The sequence below is a fragment of the Salvia hispanica genome, chromosome 4 (assembly GCF_023119035.1).
Source record: "Salvia hispanica cultivar TCC Black 2014 chromosome 4, UniMelb_Shisp_WGS_1.0, whole genome shotgun sequence".
Taxonomy (NCBI): Eukaryota; Viridiplantae; Streptophyta; class Magnoliopsida; order Lamiales; family Lamiaceae; genus Salvia; species Salvia hispanica.
This window is the reverse complement of record NC_062968.1, coordinates 12,070,364-12,088,766: the sequence shown is the minus strand read 5'-3', so window position 1 is coordinate 12,088,766 and position 18,403 is coordinate 12,070,364. Positions and strand designations below refer to the sequence as shown.

The following is an 18,403-nucleotide window of genomic DNA, read 5'->3' as shown; positions in this document are numbered from 1 at the left end:
TCTGAATAATTACCATGGGATCCAATTCTTCAAAAATTTCATTGCGGGCATGTTTCATGCAATCTCGATTGCTTCCCGAATCCAGCTCGCCTCACTCCTATAATGCTTCGAGAGTTATTGATGATTTCGTGAACACTGAGAGCACAAAGGGCGCTTCTTCTCCTGGGTGGATTGTTGTTGGCACTATGGTGTATCCCTTGGGGTCCGGATCCAGGACCATCTCACACGATATTTCTCGGGAATTCACATAATCGGTCCCACCAACTGATTCGTGCATGTAGATATTGTAGGCAGCACGGCAGCCACGGGTCTTTAGAATCCTCATCCCGATGTAGAACATCTGTGAATCATGGCTCGATTGGTAATTCCTGAAACCGGCTGTTGTCCTCGAGAAGCTCACCCCCTAAACAAACATGACATCATTCGCTAATCATCACAACAAAACGAGCATGTGAATGAATGACTGTTATAGAGCACTGAATGCCTAATGTCAAAGGTCTCAGGTTTGAGTTCACCGTGATAACCGATCCAAAAAAAGCACCAGTAAGTTCATACCTGAGTTAAAGTTATAAACACGTGGATTGGTAATGATGCATCAGTACCAGTGGCTCTCAATCTAAACTGCGGGTTTTGATGCCACGTTTCGTAGTCTTGGCAACCACCGGCGCTATAACCACGCCACTGGCTGTGGACAGGGTAACGCATTTCAGGCGGGTAGATGCGACACACATATATTGATCTGAAATGGATTTGGAAATCTTGCCACGACATCCAAAATATACCATCCTTCGCCTGTATCCCCGAACACGCAGTGTCAGATACTTCAAAACAAATCCATCAAGTCGAGATTGTGCAGAAATATCTCAATTTACCTGTGGAGTATGCTTGAGCTTGTGTTTCATCCTATCTGTCCATTCAGGCGAGGAATCGGACCAAGGGCCATTCCACTCAACCTCATTTGCCCAAGGATTTCGTATCTGGACAAGTTTATGGCCGTCTACTTCACGTATCTGGCCAAAATTACATATATGATCAACATATTCCAAGTTTCATAACTCATGTAACGTATCGAAGGTAATTCATATATACCTGCAATATAGAGTAAGCGTGCCCCTGCACGATCCCAGAGGATGAAATGTGGACGTCTGAACCTGAAGGGCTACCAGCGCCAAGCAAAAACCCTTCCAGTTTGAAACGTAGTAGTTGAGACCATAATCTGCCACTTGCAAGATCAATCTGAGACTGAGAGCTCCTCATGTCAATCTCCTCACCAGCACCTCCCGTAAGGTCCACAAGAGCGTCTTGGACGAGCCCGCCTTCCAATGCTTCGTACGACCCGTGAAGCTTGGCGTATGCCTTTTCTAGTATAGAGACCCACAATTCATTCCCCTTCCGGCTGGTTGCAAATGCAGGCTTACCAGGTGATTCGCATGGGATCCAATCATCGACAACAACAGGAACCCATTCCCCCTAATATGAACAAATAAAACTTAATAGCAAATCACAATTCCACCTACAGAATTGGCATAGATGAAGACTGAAACTACCTGAATGCAAAAGCGAACTGTATAAATTCCTTCGCCATTGAAGTCTGGTGTAATAATGACTTCTGATATTCGAGAAACTTCAGTCAGCACAGCAACCGCACTCAGAAACCAACAATCACCCAACCGACCCTGTTCAAGTTAAGACACCGAACAGTAAGTAGAATGCAATTGCAATTACATAACAAGGAGCTATAGGTTGTGATGCAGAGGAGAATATGCAAGATTGGAAGAACCTGACAAACGTCGGAAGGATTTGCTGTTCCCGAAAATAAGCACGGGGCACAATCCAGATGCTTCTCTTTCACTATTTCTTTAGGTCTCATCCATTCAGAAACTACCTGTGGCACACCTCAAGGCCGAGTTAGGTAAACCAGATCTGCAAATGTCTCAGGCAAAAAATGCCAAGGAATGCCAAGCAAAAGGTTACCTGTAACTTGGATGGAGGGTTGTCAGGATCTAGAAATAACGAACGATCACTTGGAGGGAACTCCTGATCAGTAAAATTCACTTCCCCTCTTGCCAAGAGGGCTTCTTTAACAGCCAATTCTACTGAGCGCATACGTTGATTGACTTCATCCTGAGTCTCCATCCTCGGCTTCCTCAACCTCCTGGTAAATGAATCAACATCTACAATGACCCCCTCCCTGTCGGATCTCCTCTTCCTCCCACTTGAATACTGTCCATCCCAATCCACTTCATCTCTGTCGTAGAGATCAACCTCAGCATGATCGCTCTCCCAGTCCTCAACCTATGTAAATGGGAAACGAGTTTTATTCAACAGTATCAAAAGAAAATGTTATGCTTATAAGGATATTTGGAAGAGAAGCCAACCCTTGGAGGAGAATCAGCCCACTGCCAGTTGTCATCAGGATTATCAATCAAGTTGTAATCTCCAGGACCAACGGCAGCTGGAAGGGTAGCAATCTCATCTTCACTTAAGCACCTTCCCCAAAGAAAAACATCCATTACGTGCATCTTGGATTCAGAACCTTCACTATCAGACCTTCCAAATGCATCCATATCGGTTGGTGGCCTAACACCAACCCAAACGTCTGTTTCTTGCTCCCATATGCCGTTTGCAATATTAAGTGGAAGTCCAGTCTGATAGCCATCGTAGCCACCATCAATAAAGCAAGTGGCTTCACCTATATCAGCATCTATAGTCATCGTAATAATATGCCACCTGCGACACAATTTGAAAAATGCATAGGTGCTCCGTAAGTAGCAGAATAAAATAAAACAGGAACAGTAGGCAAGAAAGGAGAAAGAAAGTTGAGATTAGTAAAAACGTGAATACAGACAGACCTTCCATCTGCGATACAAGATGAACTTATACTCCACTCTTTTGCAACAGTAGTCTGTCTATCCCCTTTTGTAATCAACCGAAGGCCAACTTGTCCAGCCTCAATGCCTTGTTCAGAACCCGCTACAAGAATTTCCCAACAAACTCTCCGTTGGAATTCAGTTCCCAAGAGACATACTGGCCCAGAATCAGGCTGGATCATCACAGCTGAGGAAAAGCTGACTCTCTGAGTCTGACATAAAGTAGGATCAATCTGGCCGCAGTGCCTGCCACTTGTTGTAGGTTCATCATCAACAACACAAACAGCACCACTGAGTCCAGTCTGAAACAAGATGGAAATTCAGACTATGAATGTAAGTACCACCACAAAACAGGAGACATATGACTCGAGGGTAATAGATTAAATTTTAGCAATGGCAAAAGTAACCTGCTGAGCACGTTGAGATAACTCAGTTGCACGTATTCTTCGGGCAATGTTTGCCACTCTTTCACGTGCGAATGTGTCATCACGTACTGAATCACCTCCTACGGCACGAACGGCAGCTGCCATAGCTGCTGCCTCCCTACTGCCAGCATTAGGAATAGATGATATGAGAGAAGCCTCAATCTCCTTCCATTTGCGCTCTTCCTTCTCCAAAAGGGCTTTTCTCCTTTCTTTGCCCCTTCCTTCCTCCTGGCGTCTCTGCATCAGAGCTTCCTCTTCCATCTCCTTTTCTCTTATATAGCTAGAAGTACACAAGAAGAATTCATAAGTAAAATAAGGATAACAGGGGAAAACATGTGAAAATTTGTTCCCATAACTTTCTAACCTCTCCTGTATAATTTCAAATTGTCTACGATCCTCAGGCATCCATTTCTTGATTTTTTTTGCACTCAGATCTGAAAAACCAATGCTATCCAGGAATAGTCTTAGGCGAACTTCATCCTGGTTAAACAAATGGTAAAGAAAATTATCAGAAGGTACTAAAAACAAAATAAAAATCCATGCCAGCACAATTAGTTCATACCTGCACCCTTTCAGCCTTGGCCGTCAAACCAAGCAAAAGGAGTAAATACCCACCGAACTTATCCCACATGTAAACCCATTCTGTATCAATAGCTTCTTCAAGGGCAAGTATTCTTGCATGAGCACACATCGCTCTCCGATGACCTACATCACTGGTAACATCATTCTGCAATATCCTCCAACACTTCAATTTGGAGTAGAATGATCCTGCAGTCAGCTCTTCATTTCTTAAACGATCTCTTAACTTCATCACGTCTGCTCTGGGAAGCACAAAGTTTCCAGCCCTATCCCTTGCACTAGTAGGATCTCCAACCAAAAGTGCTGCTGAACTGGCGGACCTCTGAGGAGCGGAGTACGTCCCGGACAAAGCATTTCTTGTCTGCATAAAGTAGGAATGGGTTTCAGATCTAAACATATGATGGAAAATTCATGACCAGCTCCAGGATGGTTCTTAATGGAGAAGATCTATGTGTCTTATAGATTTCAAATGACAGATGGTAATATCAAGATAGAAATAAAACCTCAAGTGTCAAGCATGACCGTGACACAGCAAATCCGAAGGCCACAACAAGTGTAATAGCAGATACAGCAGCACCAGCAAAAGGTGGATAAATTTTCAAACTGGCAACAACACCCCAGCCTTCAATTGCCAGTGCTATCCCATAAAGCAAGAGAAACGCGGCACTGTATGGGAATGACATCAATCATAAATATCTAGCACAGTCAATAGAGTGCTCCTCACAAACTGAAGAAATAAATAATTTGATTTTCACAAGAGATTGACAAACCTGACATTTTTTCCACAATCTGCATGAGCATCATAAACATATACAGGCAATACCCTAGGAGAATAAACCACTATGGGAGGAGAAAGAAGTACCTGCAGAGTCCATCAGAAACATAGAGCAGGAGATAAGATACTCAGTGGGGAAAAATTATATTATGTTGGTTGGTAGAGTAAGCTATAGTAATATGATTCAACTCACAGTCAGTGCCCTTCCAGCCAACAAGAAAAGAAATGAGAAGTAACCAACAGATGCACCGACGAAAGCTTTATCTGAAAAAAGGACTTATTATTGCATAATAAGTTTAATTCTGACATTGATATAAAAAGAAAAAAATTACTTAAGTAAATTTAAGCAGATCAGGTATTTCTTTAAATTAAAAGGATGAGATGTATTTTTACCTTGGAACCAACCCACAAAAAAAGCAGCCATAGCCAAAAGAAACGCAAGGAAACAAACAAATAGCATCTGAAATCGTGTCAAGTAAAAGTTATTTGAAGCCCAGTAGTGAATCACGCCAATTGCCAGAACCAAAAGAAGAACCACTAAAAGGAATGCTGCACCAATCTGTATCAGTACAGATAATCAGATCAGATGAGCTAACAGTGGCATATTATGAAACAAATGACTCTTATGATGACGTTTACTCACCGTCCATGGTTCAATTATAACTGTAACCGCTGAAATTGCCCCAAACAACAGAACTAAGCCAATAATTATAAATATGTGAGCACCACGAGAAAGCTTCCAGCTGTCATCTTTCCTGTGAGCATACATCTGAATATGTCAGTACACATAACAACTACCCTTGCTGACCATGAATCTAACTTTTTTAAGAACCATAATAGGGAAATGCAACATCTGAATTTCACGCCTATTAGATCACGCACCATTTGAGAAGACCAGAGGACAGTGATAAGATAGCAGGAACACAAATCAATGGAAGCAAAGCGGCAAGAAAGTCAGCCTTTGTCGGAATCTGACCAATCCTCGAAGTTACAATCGTCATATATGATGCCCCACAAAATGATACAAGGACAGCTATAAGAGGAGGTAATCAATCCTTAGTAATGTATGGCAATATTAAGCCCATAAACAGAACCAAGAGTAACCCCAATGTGGTTTAAAGAAAAAGATCAATAAAAACATAATAGTAAAAGAAAATTCACCTGCAAACAGCCCGATACATACAGCAGAGGAGAGAGAAAATCGATAGGTTGCAAACCATGATACAATTGGCAAGACACCGGTAACTATCAATGCGATAGCAGATGCCATGGCCCAGCCAATATACAAGGATGATGCATAGGGAGACGAAACACTTTTTGGATCCCCAGTCCAGCTCTTGTAGCGTAAGTCATCCAATGGCTTTGCAGAAATAATCCAACCAAGTGCTAATAGAGACCCAGTAAATAAGGCCATGCAAATAAAAAGAATAACACCCTGGCCAAAAATAGTATTAGCTCCAGAATATACAAGCAGAAGAGAGTACATGGGCAATTTAAATATTCTATTATGGACATAAATTATGTAAGGTTGAGAAATTAAATGTGAGTTTTAGTATAAAATAAACAGCCAAACCCCATGGAGTTATGTTGATAGAATAGAGACAATAACATAGAATATAAAGAGATGTTGAAACTGCAAAACGAACAGTATTAATAGAAGATACAGTCATTATATGACATCAGGGAAAACAATGTATGGATACAACCCATGCACTTCCTGGTGTTATATGAGACAAAAAAGGAAACTTTGGCTTTATGTGTGTAGAATTCAGAAATTCATAACATGATATACAGAACTCAGCAGCTACATGAGAAGGCGAACCCACATTTTTTAAAACAATGGCAATCCGAAAAAAATGCCCAGAAAATAGGGAAAGGCTGTACCTCTTTTCTCCTTGTAATGACATGATTTCCAGCATGACCTGCATCAGTGCCACCAGAAATCTGAAACTGGTAACCATTCTGAATCCATATTGGAACACCAACTGATAGGCATGCCACCATCAAAGGTACTGTTAAAGATAACCCCAACAGAACAGATGATTTGCTGCAGATATATATACAGTCATGAGTACCTAACTATATATACAATGGAATGAATGGAAATGTAGTTTAAGATGCTAAACATGAGTAAAAGAAATGCACCTCAAGAAGGAAAGCAACAATCCAACGGAAGTGCTTACTAACCAAGCACCAAATCCATACTGCAAATACATGAAGGAAAATATATTACTAAAATCAACGTTGCCAGAAACATCAAGAGAAGGAAAAAAATTTATAAATATACTTTATGTACTATAGACACTAGAAAAGTACATTGATCCAACCTTGAAGAGAAGTCAAGAAAATGAACAATTTTTTCATAAGTTGTATGCGTGGACAAAAATTCAAGTGGATAAATCAGTTAATGATAAATCCTATATAAGGGTAGACATTACAGAGCATGATACACATCATGCGATGGTGAGTCAGAAAGTTGCTGATTATGGAGAGTAACAGCCTGGACCATGGAGTCTTTATGAAGTCTTCATGGATTGAGTATTTATGTAGACTTGATCGTGGAGATCATGGAGTCTCTTTAGCTTTATCTTATGAATGTTGTCCTTTAGTCTTCTAGTTGAGTCTTATATATAGCTTCCTTTAGGTTTGAGAGGATTGTTAAGTGAGTTTAGAATAAGGACTGCTATTTACTGTAGGGCCTCATAGAGGAGTGGCCTTGTAAGAGGATTATCATTTATTTTGTTCACTGTATATCAATTATACTTTCTGTTCTTACTATTCCCTGTCAGCCTCCCTCATCTCTTTTCTCTAACAGAGCATGATGATAAGCATACAGAACATTATTACATTATATATACAAGCCATCTAAGTCTAGAACTCAAAATAAAATATAATAAGATAATCAAATAGCTTAAAAGCTTCCAGACATAAACAGAACTACCTTTCTAGGTTTGGATGTCATAGACAGTTCTTCAGATTGAAGTGACCTAAGAAAGGCCATGATTGACCAGACAACGGGAGACAACAACAGCACAGCTATACCAAATTCAAACTGCAGAAAATGAGACCAAACTTATGGTTAGAATTAGCATGACAATAAATGCTAAGCTGTTATAAAAAACACCACTAAGTTTGCAATAAATTATAAAGGGAGGCTGTACCTGTTGGTGTGTAGAGTTTATTAGGTTGATTGTGTTTGGACGGTAAATGGCCACAATGGTGGTCTCTATACTAAAGACAAAACTGAACAAAAGCCATGAGCGCTCTGGCGTACCAGTTGTATAGTGCAAGAATAGTCTGCACAGTTGTAGCCATTTTTCCAGACCACGTAATCTAAGCTCTTCCGAGAATGATATTTCATTAGATGGCATGTTATCAACACTGTTTGAGTCCATCATAGCTATGTTAGTATTGTCACGGTGATCCGTATCTGCATCCAAGCTACTTCTTTGCAGTAATGCAAGGATCATAGGATCCAGTCCATTTTCTTTTAGCATCACAGCAAAATTAGGATCAAGTCCTTTATCTTGCAGTAAATTTGTTAGTTCAAGCTCTCCTTGCCCTGTTCTTTTTTTCAAGAGGGATGTAATCCTCGGATCATTCAACTTTTCCTGGAATGCAAGTGCTAAGTTTAAGTCCAGCACCTGACTCACAGAATTAGATGCACTTGACTCACATCCCTGACTTTCCATGCCACTACTAGAACAAGCCACCAAAGACTCATTATGATCAAAACTTTTGTCAACATAAGAAGGCCCAACTTCAGTTTCTTGAACGACCGAACGACAAGAAGTACTACGTAACGCAAAACTAGGCCTTCCACTATCAATGCCCTTCTCACTATGGATACCTTCAACATGATTCCAGCTAGTAAGATCCCCGGTGCTAGGTACAGTACCATTACCAAGGTGACCAGCATCAGCACTACTACTGCATTTTATACTTGAACCACAACCTTCAGATGAGCTGGAGGAGGAGTTCTGCTCTTTCTTACGAAATCCTTCGCGAAGACGAATAACTGTACTCTCCAAAGCATCCCTTCTAGCAGCAGATGAGTTCGTAACGCACAAATGACGAGATACAGCAGCTCCAAGAAGCACAGAGGCCACAACTGCATAACTGATACAGTGTCCTAGATACCTGTAAAAGGTTTAAACTATGAGAAACTGGATAAAACAAAACGTTTTTTGGTAACCACAGAATTTCTTCAGCAAAAGGAAGAAACAAACCAGTAGTGGACTCCAAAACATATTAGGAAGACCCGAGAAGCCCCAGCAACAAAAAGAGCGGCAACGCGACTCTTAAGAAGCTTAAATCCGTAGAGGCATGTGCCCACATTCCAATCTAGGAGATATACAAACTTTCAGATTAGAATAAAGAAAAAGTGCATAGTGGTTAAAAGTTTTACAGATGTCTATAGTGGATATACCAAGGATAATTACTGCAGCAGATGTAATTGCACCAAGCCAATGGGATTCCTTGGCCGTTAAACCATATAAGATGGAATATACAAGCAGAACCACAAGGGAACCAAAATAGAGAAGCCCAAGGTGTAGAGCCCTGCACGGATCATATAGAACTGCATAAGTTGAGAAGGTCGAGATAAATATAGAATGGCCTCAAGCAAGAAGAAATCTCGCAGCTCACAAGAGCAGGTTATATTACAAAGAAGAATTGCCTTAAAAGACTGTTACATTATTTTCAAGGAAAATATTTCCCTGCAGAACACAGTGACGCTGGCACAAGTAATTAAAAGGATAACTTGCCTTCTTGATTGTCTAGGATATAATTCATTGGGATCAGGCGGTTCAGGTAAGCACGCCACAGGACCCACTTCTATACAGTCTGAGTAAGCAAATTTGTATGCCCTTCTCACATATTCGTCTATGTCTAGACCGTTGCCTGCCAGATATATAAGAATAGATAAATATATTTCTAATCTCACATAAACATTTTGTGGCCTATATATGACAAACTATGGCATACCATTGAAAACCATCCGACAAATAAAAAGCATGTTGATTGCTAGGGCAATTGCTGAGACGCCAAAGAAAAAACCAGAAGGAGAATATCGGTCGGATGCCTTTGCGCCCGCAGTAACATATACAGCACAAAGCTCATAAGCACAAAGCAACCCAACAGCCAGAAGAAGAAGAATTGCAACAGCCCCTGCAGAAGTTAGTCATGAGGACCATATGCATTAGCATGCAATATGGTATGCACAACTTAATTGCAGTCAATCTATCAACAAGGGACACATTTTGATATTTCTATTACACATGACGTATATGTATTTCTATACTCAGAATGTACCCTTCTATTGCCATATTCAAGAACAATTCACATCATAGTTTGAAGGATGATTTTCATGCCAAAGATGGCATAAGTGAATTGATTATAGGAATAAATGAACACTGTTATAAGGTTATATCTACTGATTATGGCAGCTACAAATCAGCTATTCCCTTCTCATCTGTATTATCGGGAATGTGTAGATGTAGGAAGAATTGGACCTAAAAGCTATTCTTGTTCTATTCTCTAAAATCATTGGATGACATACAGATAATTGAAAGTAAAAAGTAAAAGAAAAAAAGGAAGGATTTAATACCAAGGGCAATATATAATTTGTCAGGCATATGATCAGTTCAAGAAAAAATTAATTTGTAAATACAGGCTTCCAACTCTTTCCAGTCAAATCAAGGTAGGAGATACATACTTGAGCTTTGCCATTGTGTTCTCCACCAGAGCATTACAGAATAAAATGCCAAAAGTAGAGCAACTCCAGCCATTACAACAGCTAAACCAATTATATCTCTCCCGAGTATCACGATCAACCAGTATCCCCAAACAATAAGCACCACCACTGGCGAAATAACAACTATCCATGAACCCAGGGAAAGAAGGCCGCACAATATTCCTAGCTGAGGACCATGGAGGAAATTTGGCCATTTTCTAGCAAATATCCAACTGAAGAAGCAATAATCAAGAGGAACTCAGTCAAAGTACAGGCCTAGTTCTTCGAGTGTTCATCAATACTTGTTTGAATTTTTCGAAACCTCCATATAAATTGAAAGCAAAGTAAAAAAAGAAACTGAAGATACCACCAAATTTTAAAACCAAGGGCAAATGAATCAGTGAAGATAATGGACAACAGACCACTCAATTTTTTTACTATATCATAAATTAGAAAATAGCACACACATAATGGCAAGGATAAAGTGCTGCCCACTTGATAAAATTGATCAATTATAGATGATGAAGGGCAAACAATACTGAAGGAGGGAAGAATATAATTTCTAGCTACATGTATTAGAACACATACAAGAGCTTGTCTATGGTGATTGGTGGAAAGGTTATATTCTTAGAAACTATGTGAAAGAAATATGGAACAAATTGATAAAAATATGATAGTAATTTTAAAAAATGAGGCATATTAGAATGTTAGCATGCTGAATGCCAACTACACTGGTTGCATATTGCAATACCTAATTTCTTCCTCATCTATCAGACATGAGTTAAACATATATCTGCCCAATGTTAATACAATTACCTGAGGATAACTAAACAATTTTATCTTGCATGAACTAGCATAGGCTGAGATTTAAAGCTCAATGCGGAGAAAGTGCTGTAACTACTAGAATTATGATTAACTTAGAGAATTATACCCTACCTCAAATATGCCAACCACCTAAAGGTTCTATTATGTTCGAGTTCTAATTATTCCAGCACTGGCACTAAAGAATCAAAGCAGTGGTTCCAGAATATGTTAACACTAAGTGATTTGCTGAGCTCTAATTCCAAGAGCCATTGAGACTCACAATCATCCATATAACTAAATTGTCCAATTTAGCAATCAAGATTAGCCCCCATTTCCAGAAAATTAAAGGTGGATGATAACAAAACAATACTCCCTTAGCAGCATCTCCTAACTTACTACTACTTCATATCACTACCAGACTAGCCAGATGTAATTACAATACGCACATAACTTAAAAAGCAAGGCAGCAGTTCTACCACATTAATACAGTTCATGATCAAAAGGAAAGACACTATGCAAGATTGAGAGCCAAAGGGGGTAAGAGAGGCACCTATAGATGCGCCACGGCCGCCAATTGACCAACCAGAGTATAGAAAAGGAAGCAGCCCCAAGAACAGAGAAAAGGGACCCTGAAATTATGCATGCCAGGATCAACTCATGCTCCTCCTCCATTTCCCCCCTCCTTTTATCTCAACTACAGGCACAACAGAAACCCATCAGAGAAGTAAATTAATCCAAATAAAATAAAATAAAAAACCATTAACAAAAACCAGAAAAAATATAAATAAAATTGGCCAGTTCAATTTGCAGGGGAGCATTTGAAATTATGAAGTAAAAATTTAAACTTTAAACTTCGGGAAGCCCTAATCAATAATTAAACAAAACCCTTAAAGCAAATACACAAAACTCACCTATTCCAGAAAAAAATGAGTCATTCCTATCAAGATTTCAGCTCAAAAAGCTCCAGCCTTTCAGCACAATGTCCGTCCCTATCATAATCAACAGCAAGAAGCTAAGGGTATGGCCCTAATTTCCTACCTTCACCACATCTAAACGAGCAGAAGAAGAGGCAGAAACGAAAATTGGAATTAAATAGGAAAAGAAAGCAAGAAACTTTAAAAATGCAAAGGGTAATTTTTGTACAAGAATGTAGTGTTAAGGTCAAAGTAGATGAATTTTAAAACCCTACACTTTTTTACAAAAGAGAAGTGTAATACAATTATGGGGTGGAAAAAATGCAGGGACTTAGGTTGCAGTACTTGGAGAGAAAAGGAGAGAGAGCAGAGGCAGTGGAGAAGAAAAGAGTAAAGTGTGCTCGTTTGGATATTAAAATAAAATACAGTAATTTGTTTTTTGGTGTAAATATAAAAATTAACAGCTGGAATTTTGGCCAAGTGGATTATCTTCTCACGCTCGTGGAATGCGCGTAGAGAATACGGACCAATGGGAAGCCGAGATAGATGTAGGGTTGCTATGATGCGCGTGTGGGTGGGGGATTTTATTCAGACATGAGTCCTATTTATAGCGTAAATTACCTGCGTTGGACATTTTAAATTATAGAATAAATTAAGTTAAGGTATCGCTTTTAATTATTGATTAATAAAAGGTAAAACACAGAGTATGAATTATTAGTTTATAAATTTTATTTTATAAAACCTATTAATAAAATTTTTGTTTCATTAGAATTTAGGACTATGTATTTTGTTTTAATTTTTTTATAACTTTTTTATTGCATTAGATGCTTATAATAATTCATTTTAGTTTAGTTTAAGAAGTTTTTTTATTAAATATTTATTTAATTAATTTTTTTTTGCTAATTAAACTTATTTATTTTGGTTTTTTCTTTTTTTTTATTTTAACATTAATTCAGTTGTAATTATCGACTCAAAATTCATTGAAAATGATAGATTTATAGATTTATAATGGAAAATCAATAAAATTTCATTTTCCCAATGATTCTTAAATGACTACTTCAGTTGAATTAGTTCCAAAATAAATATGTAAAAAGAAAAGAAAAATAAATGAACTTAATTAATACAGTACAAGAAAAGTTAATTAAATTCCCATTAATAAAAAGATTCAACTAAATTAAAAATAAAAGTACAAAATCTCTTAAATCAAAATGCATTAAATAAGGATATAATGAATAAAAAAATTTATAAAATGATCTGATTAAACAAAGAACATTGGTAAAGAACCTAATAAACCAAAAGTTTATAAAAGGACCTAATGAATCAAAATGTATTAGTACAATGATGTTTTCTTAAACGTGTTTTGCCAGAAAAAATATTATTGTTGGATGCTTTTTAGTATATTGGGCTCTTAACCACTTGACTATATATCATTTTAGCATTCTCTTTTGTTTTTGCTAATGATTAAAATCGATTTGTAATGATGTTTGAGTTACTAGTGACAATTGGTGATTTGTATTGCGTAGAGAATTCATAGTTCACAAGAATTGTAAAGAAAAAGAAGTTCTTCGCGATAGAAAAGACGTCTTTCAATTATAAAGTCAAGGCCTATAGGAAAAAAAAAAGGTTGAAATAATAAAATAGAGCTTCAATTGTATGATTGTGTAGGAATATCTTAAGTTTTGGGGGAATGAAATGTCGGTTGTAAAGATCAAAGATGTGAAAATTTTTGTGGGTGGTGTCGTAGGGAAAGTTTTGGTACTCAATTTGGTCCCTCAAATTTTGATACGGTTTGACCCGGCATGGGTTTTAAGAAATGTAATGCAAAGTGTGTTGAAAAAGTTGGTGGGATGTGGGTCCTACTTTTAAAGTATTAGTTTTATAATAAAATGTGAGTAGGAATTAGTTAGTGGAATATGAGGTCCACTACAAAAAATGGTAAAAAGTGAAGTGTGTCAAATTTTCAGGGACGGACCGAAATAGTAAACTGTGTCAAAATTTGAGGGACGGAGGTAGTAGTTTTTAGCCTACCACATATATTTATCATACCTCGTCTTTAGCCGCATTACAACCCAAATTCAATAGTCTTTTTGGTCATTTTGTTGATATATTTGATACGCTCGGATTTTGCATTGTTTTAAGGCCACTATTTGGTCTGTTTTTAATGTCAAAGTTGCATTACATGTTCATTATTTGCATATTTTATCTATTTTGGTATTTTGACATGTTTTGTGAGAAATGTGCATATTTGAGCCTAAAAAGGGAGTTAAACGCGAAGTACAAAATCAGGAGAGCTTCAGCTGGCGTCCGCGACCGCCGCAACACTTCCGGCCACCACCAAAAGGATTCAGAAGCTTTTGGACAACGCGCGGCGACTGCCGGCCAAGGTGCGGCGGCCCGCCACAGAAACGCGGCACACGACAGCTGTGTTCAAACTCAAATTTCCGGCGATCCTGAAGTCCTATCAAGGCGTTCTACATGTGATTCTCTTTGTCTTCGAAAGAGCTTCGCGTTGGTACCAAGATTACCTCAATCAGAGTTCTGCGGAGAAAGTTATGGCCGTTCTACCAAAGTCGCGCAAAGCTGTCAACTGCAGTCTAGGCTGAAATGAAAAGAAGGAAAGAAGATATTACCTTGTGAAGATAAATCTTTTCCTTCTACTATGGGGAACGAAAATTCTATCTTTCCTATTACTTGAATGAGACTTTTTTACCAAATTTAAATCCCTCTCAAGCTTATATATACCCCATAACCTAATTCATAGAATGAACCCTTCCATAGCTTCCAAAAGGGGAGCCTCCAAAGCTCCTCCCTCTCCACTCCTTAGAGCATCTCCGGTGGCGCCCCTCCCACTAGGACTTCCCACAAAAACTTCCTGCCACGTCATCACTAGGACTTCCCATTTTACTGCCACATCACTGGGATTTCCCATGCACTAGGACTTCCCACTAGGACATCCACTAGGACTTCCCGCAATTATTCAATTTACGGAATTAAAATGTCAACACGGAATACGAGAAAATTCGAATACTTCATTAAAAAATTACATAATACTTAAAGAAAAATGACATAATTTGAAAAAAAATACATAATTTTAAAAAAAATTACATAATACCTAAAAATTACATAATACCTAAAAGTTACATAATCATAAAAAGTCGAGAAAATACAACCCTCGGCTCTCACTCCTCCTCGTCCTCGTCCCCGTCGCCCGTGCCGCTGCCGCCTCCGACGTCCCCGCCCTCAATCTCGACGCCATAATCATCAATGGGTGGCATTCTTAAATCGCGCCGACATACATCGATCACATCCTTGCACATCCTTTTGTACACAGGATCGTGCGTGCTAAACCACATATGCATGCTCTGCATCAGGGTCTTCGTTAGCTGCGCGCGGGCGAGACGGTCGTTTAAATCTGGGGCTTCGGGGGCCTCCGATTCGACCTCGTAGGACCCGCTGCAGCTTCCCCTCGTCATCCGCTGCGCAGCCTTTTTGCCCCATCGGGCGACGACGACGGTGAGAGTTTGATCGTGGTAGCGGGGACACTTCCTCGACTTCGGGGAGCTCGTGCGAACCAGCACTGCTGCTGTACTCACCGGAAGAGTTGATCTTCGTCCGCTTCCAGCCCGAGTCGACACCCGCACAAAACTTTTGCGACTCCCTGACCACGAGAAAGGCCTCCCATTGGTCAAACTCTTTGAACTTCAATTCTTTGTCGGGGTACTGGGATAAGGCCCGTTTCTTCACATCCTCCTCAGACATGCCGCTGGTTGCCATGTGCATGTTGTTTTTGGTAGAGGCCGGCAAAACGACTGAGCTTAGGCCTCAACCGATCCCACTGTTTCCGTTGCTCGGGAGTGCGAGGCTTCGCCCCAGCCGGTTTGAGTATGAGGTAGGCCTCACTAATGCGATGCCACAATCGGTCAACATACTGGTTCGCCCCGACATAGGGATCCTCGACTACCCCGACCCAGGCCTTCGCAAGCGCGACATTTTTCCACACGGTCCAGATCGTCCTCTTCTCCCGATCATCCTCACCCTCCTCCTCCTCTGCCCCCGTGTACGAGGAAGAGCTCGGGGCTTTGCCCTTACCCCTACCCCTGCCCTTGGCCTTGCCCTTGCCTTTGCCCCTGCCCCTTGCAGCAGGCTCCGCCTCATCGGGAGTCTCACGGATCGGCGATAGCCCCAATCCTCAAAAGAGAAAGTCTCGAGGCCGGCGTACTGAGTCTCCGGAACAATACTAGGGGAATCATCGGCCAACAAATCTATGTATGTGTGATAGTCAGATTCCCTAGGCATCCTCGGGCTCCTGTGCTGCATCGACCCACCCACCCCCGCCATATTTGGCGGCGTACCGCCCATCCCCGCTGCCCCGGGCATCATCCCACCCACCCCCGCCATATTTGGCGGCATACTGCCCATCCCCACTGCCCCGGGCATCTTCCCACCCATCTGACTCATCCAATTGTACATATTATAGAACATTTGGGGAGTAATCCCCGTCATCCCCGTCATTTGGGGATTCATCCCTGCCATCTGAGGATTCATCCCCGCCATTTGGGGATTTATCCCCGCAAAGTTTCCTTCCGTTCCGGCAGGAAACGTGGGTATGTTTCCTCCGCTCGTGGTGGGGGAGTTCCTATTGTACTCCATTTTATAGTAGAAATGAAACTTGTAGATTAGAGAGAGAAACTTGTCAACACAAGTGGTGTGAATGAAATGAAGTTCAACGAGCCCTATTTATAGAGTTTTTTTTTTAAATAAAAAAATATTAAAACTCAGACGTCTGACCCTCGCCACAGTGGCGGACGTCCGCCCGCCCGTGGGTCGGACGTCCGAGACCATCCGACGGGCATATGGGATGGGCGTGTCCGCCCTTCTTCTTCACTACGGCGGACGTCCGGTCGGATGTCGGCGACGTCCTACCGCGACGTCCGCCATTGGAGATGCTCTTAACCTAATTCTTCTATCATTCTTGGAGATTGAAGCAAGACAAGATGAGCATGAAGACTTCAAGATTCATCCTTGGGTTTTGTTTGTTTATTTCATGTCTCGTACTTTAATTATTGTTTTAGTTCATCTGTCTATGGATTACTAAACAATAGAATTTTGAGGTTTGATAGTAATTGATTTTTATGTTGTTCTTTTTATGTTTAATGTTCAGAACTCGTTCCACTTGATTTTTCTTAAACTTTTGTTCGACTAATTGGCCGTAACCTTGATTATTGTTAATCTTTGATCGGTGATAGCTTTGATTGGTTTATCTTATATGTTCATACAATAATTGTGACATTAGTATTGATGCATGATAGGGAGAAATCGTGGTAAACTTGAGTCGGATGAACATAGAACTAATTAGAATAACTAAAGAGTTAGTGAAATCACTATCCTTGAAATTCCTCTATTTGCCTATGTCTATCTTATTTGCTTTTATTGTTTTACTTTATGTCTAGTTTTATAAATTTCACACCAAAACTCTTGTTTCTCTAGATAGTATTTGACGCTTAGTACATGATAGCCAGTTGCAATTATATTCCCCGTGTTCGATATCCCGGTACTGACCTTTAGCTATACTAGATCTACCATGTATACTTGCAGGTATTTTTAGTGCTAATAAAAAGTTCATCAATATGAGTTGTAATGTATTGTGCTCGATCCAGTAGAAGAATTTTGATATGAATTTCGCAAGTCTACTTGCTAACAGTGCTTAATGAATCAATGATGACAATGTGAGTTGTAAGATTTTATGCTTGTGTCACGCCCGCCTTTACTAAGAGTAGCATGTACGATTGACAGTGATTAGAGGGAAGAAAGGAGAAAACGAAGAAATAATATATACTTGGACAATTATCGATTAAGAAATGACTTATTAATATAAGAGTATCTTTTGTGAGTACGAAATACTCGGAAATCCATAGTCAATGAAATAATAATTCTAAAGAAAAACATAATAGCGAAAGCATTTGAGAGTAAGAATGACATCATGTATGAAGATTCTGTATATTAAATAAGAGCAGGTGCCAAAAGTCTACTCAACACTCACCATGCTCGTCGCCGCTCAAGCTGCACATTTTTAAAACATATGCACGTCTAAGTACTTGATATACCTAGTGAACACATGCCAAAATAACATTTCGTAACACAAATTTGTCAAGCCAGCTTTTGAGTGACCTCGGGGTTTTACTTTAAAAAGGCCTGAGTACACTAAAATATCACATTTTCATCAAAGTCGGTTAATCAACCATTTTCCGTTGTCAATATCATATCTGAACCAAATGAACTGGGAATATAGCCACATTCCATGA

The 18,403-nt window shown here is 39.8% G+C and overlaps 1 protein-coding gene across 1 annotated transcript; it reads right to left on the bottom strand.

Annotated features, from left to right (window-relative positions):
- Positions 1-97: 97 nt before the first annotated feature.
- On the bottom strand, positions 98-12,487 carry LOC125219038 (calpain-type cysteine protease DEK1-like). The gene is given in 30 exon segments (XM_048120888.1): positions 98-403; positions 556-792; positions 873-1,010; positions 1,090-1,470; positions 1,548-1,676; positions 1,781-1,885; positions 1,975-2,295; positions 2,379-2,730; positions 2,853-3,172; positions 3,278-3,575; positions 3,660-3,775; positions 3,858-4,293; positions 4,349-4,540; positions 4,645-4,736; positions 4,843-4,913; positions 5,043-5,208; positions 5,293-5,404; positions 5,532-5,682; positions 5,811-6,084; positions 6,534-6,696; positions 6,795-6,853; positions 7,591-7,701; positions 7,811-8,789; positions 8,879-8,993; positions 9,079-9,209; positions 9,416-9,551; positions 9,636-9,818; positions 10,366-10,616; positions 11,738-11,881; positions 12,099-12,487. Coding segments are annotated over 29 exon segments (6,447 nt in total). The 5' UTR covers positions 11,860-11,881; positions 12,099-12,487.
- Between the last annotated feature and the right edge of the window lie 5,916 nt (positions 12,488-18,403).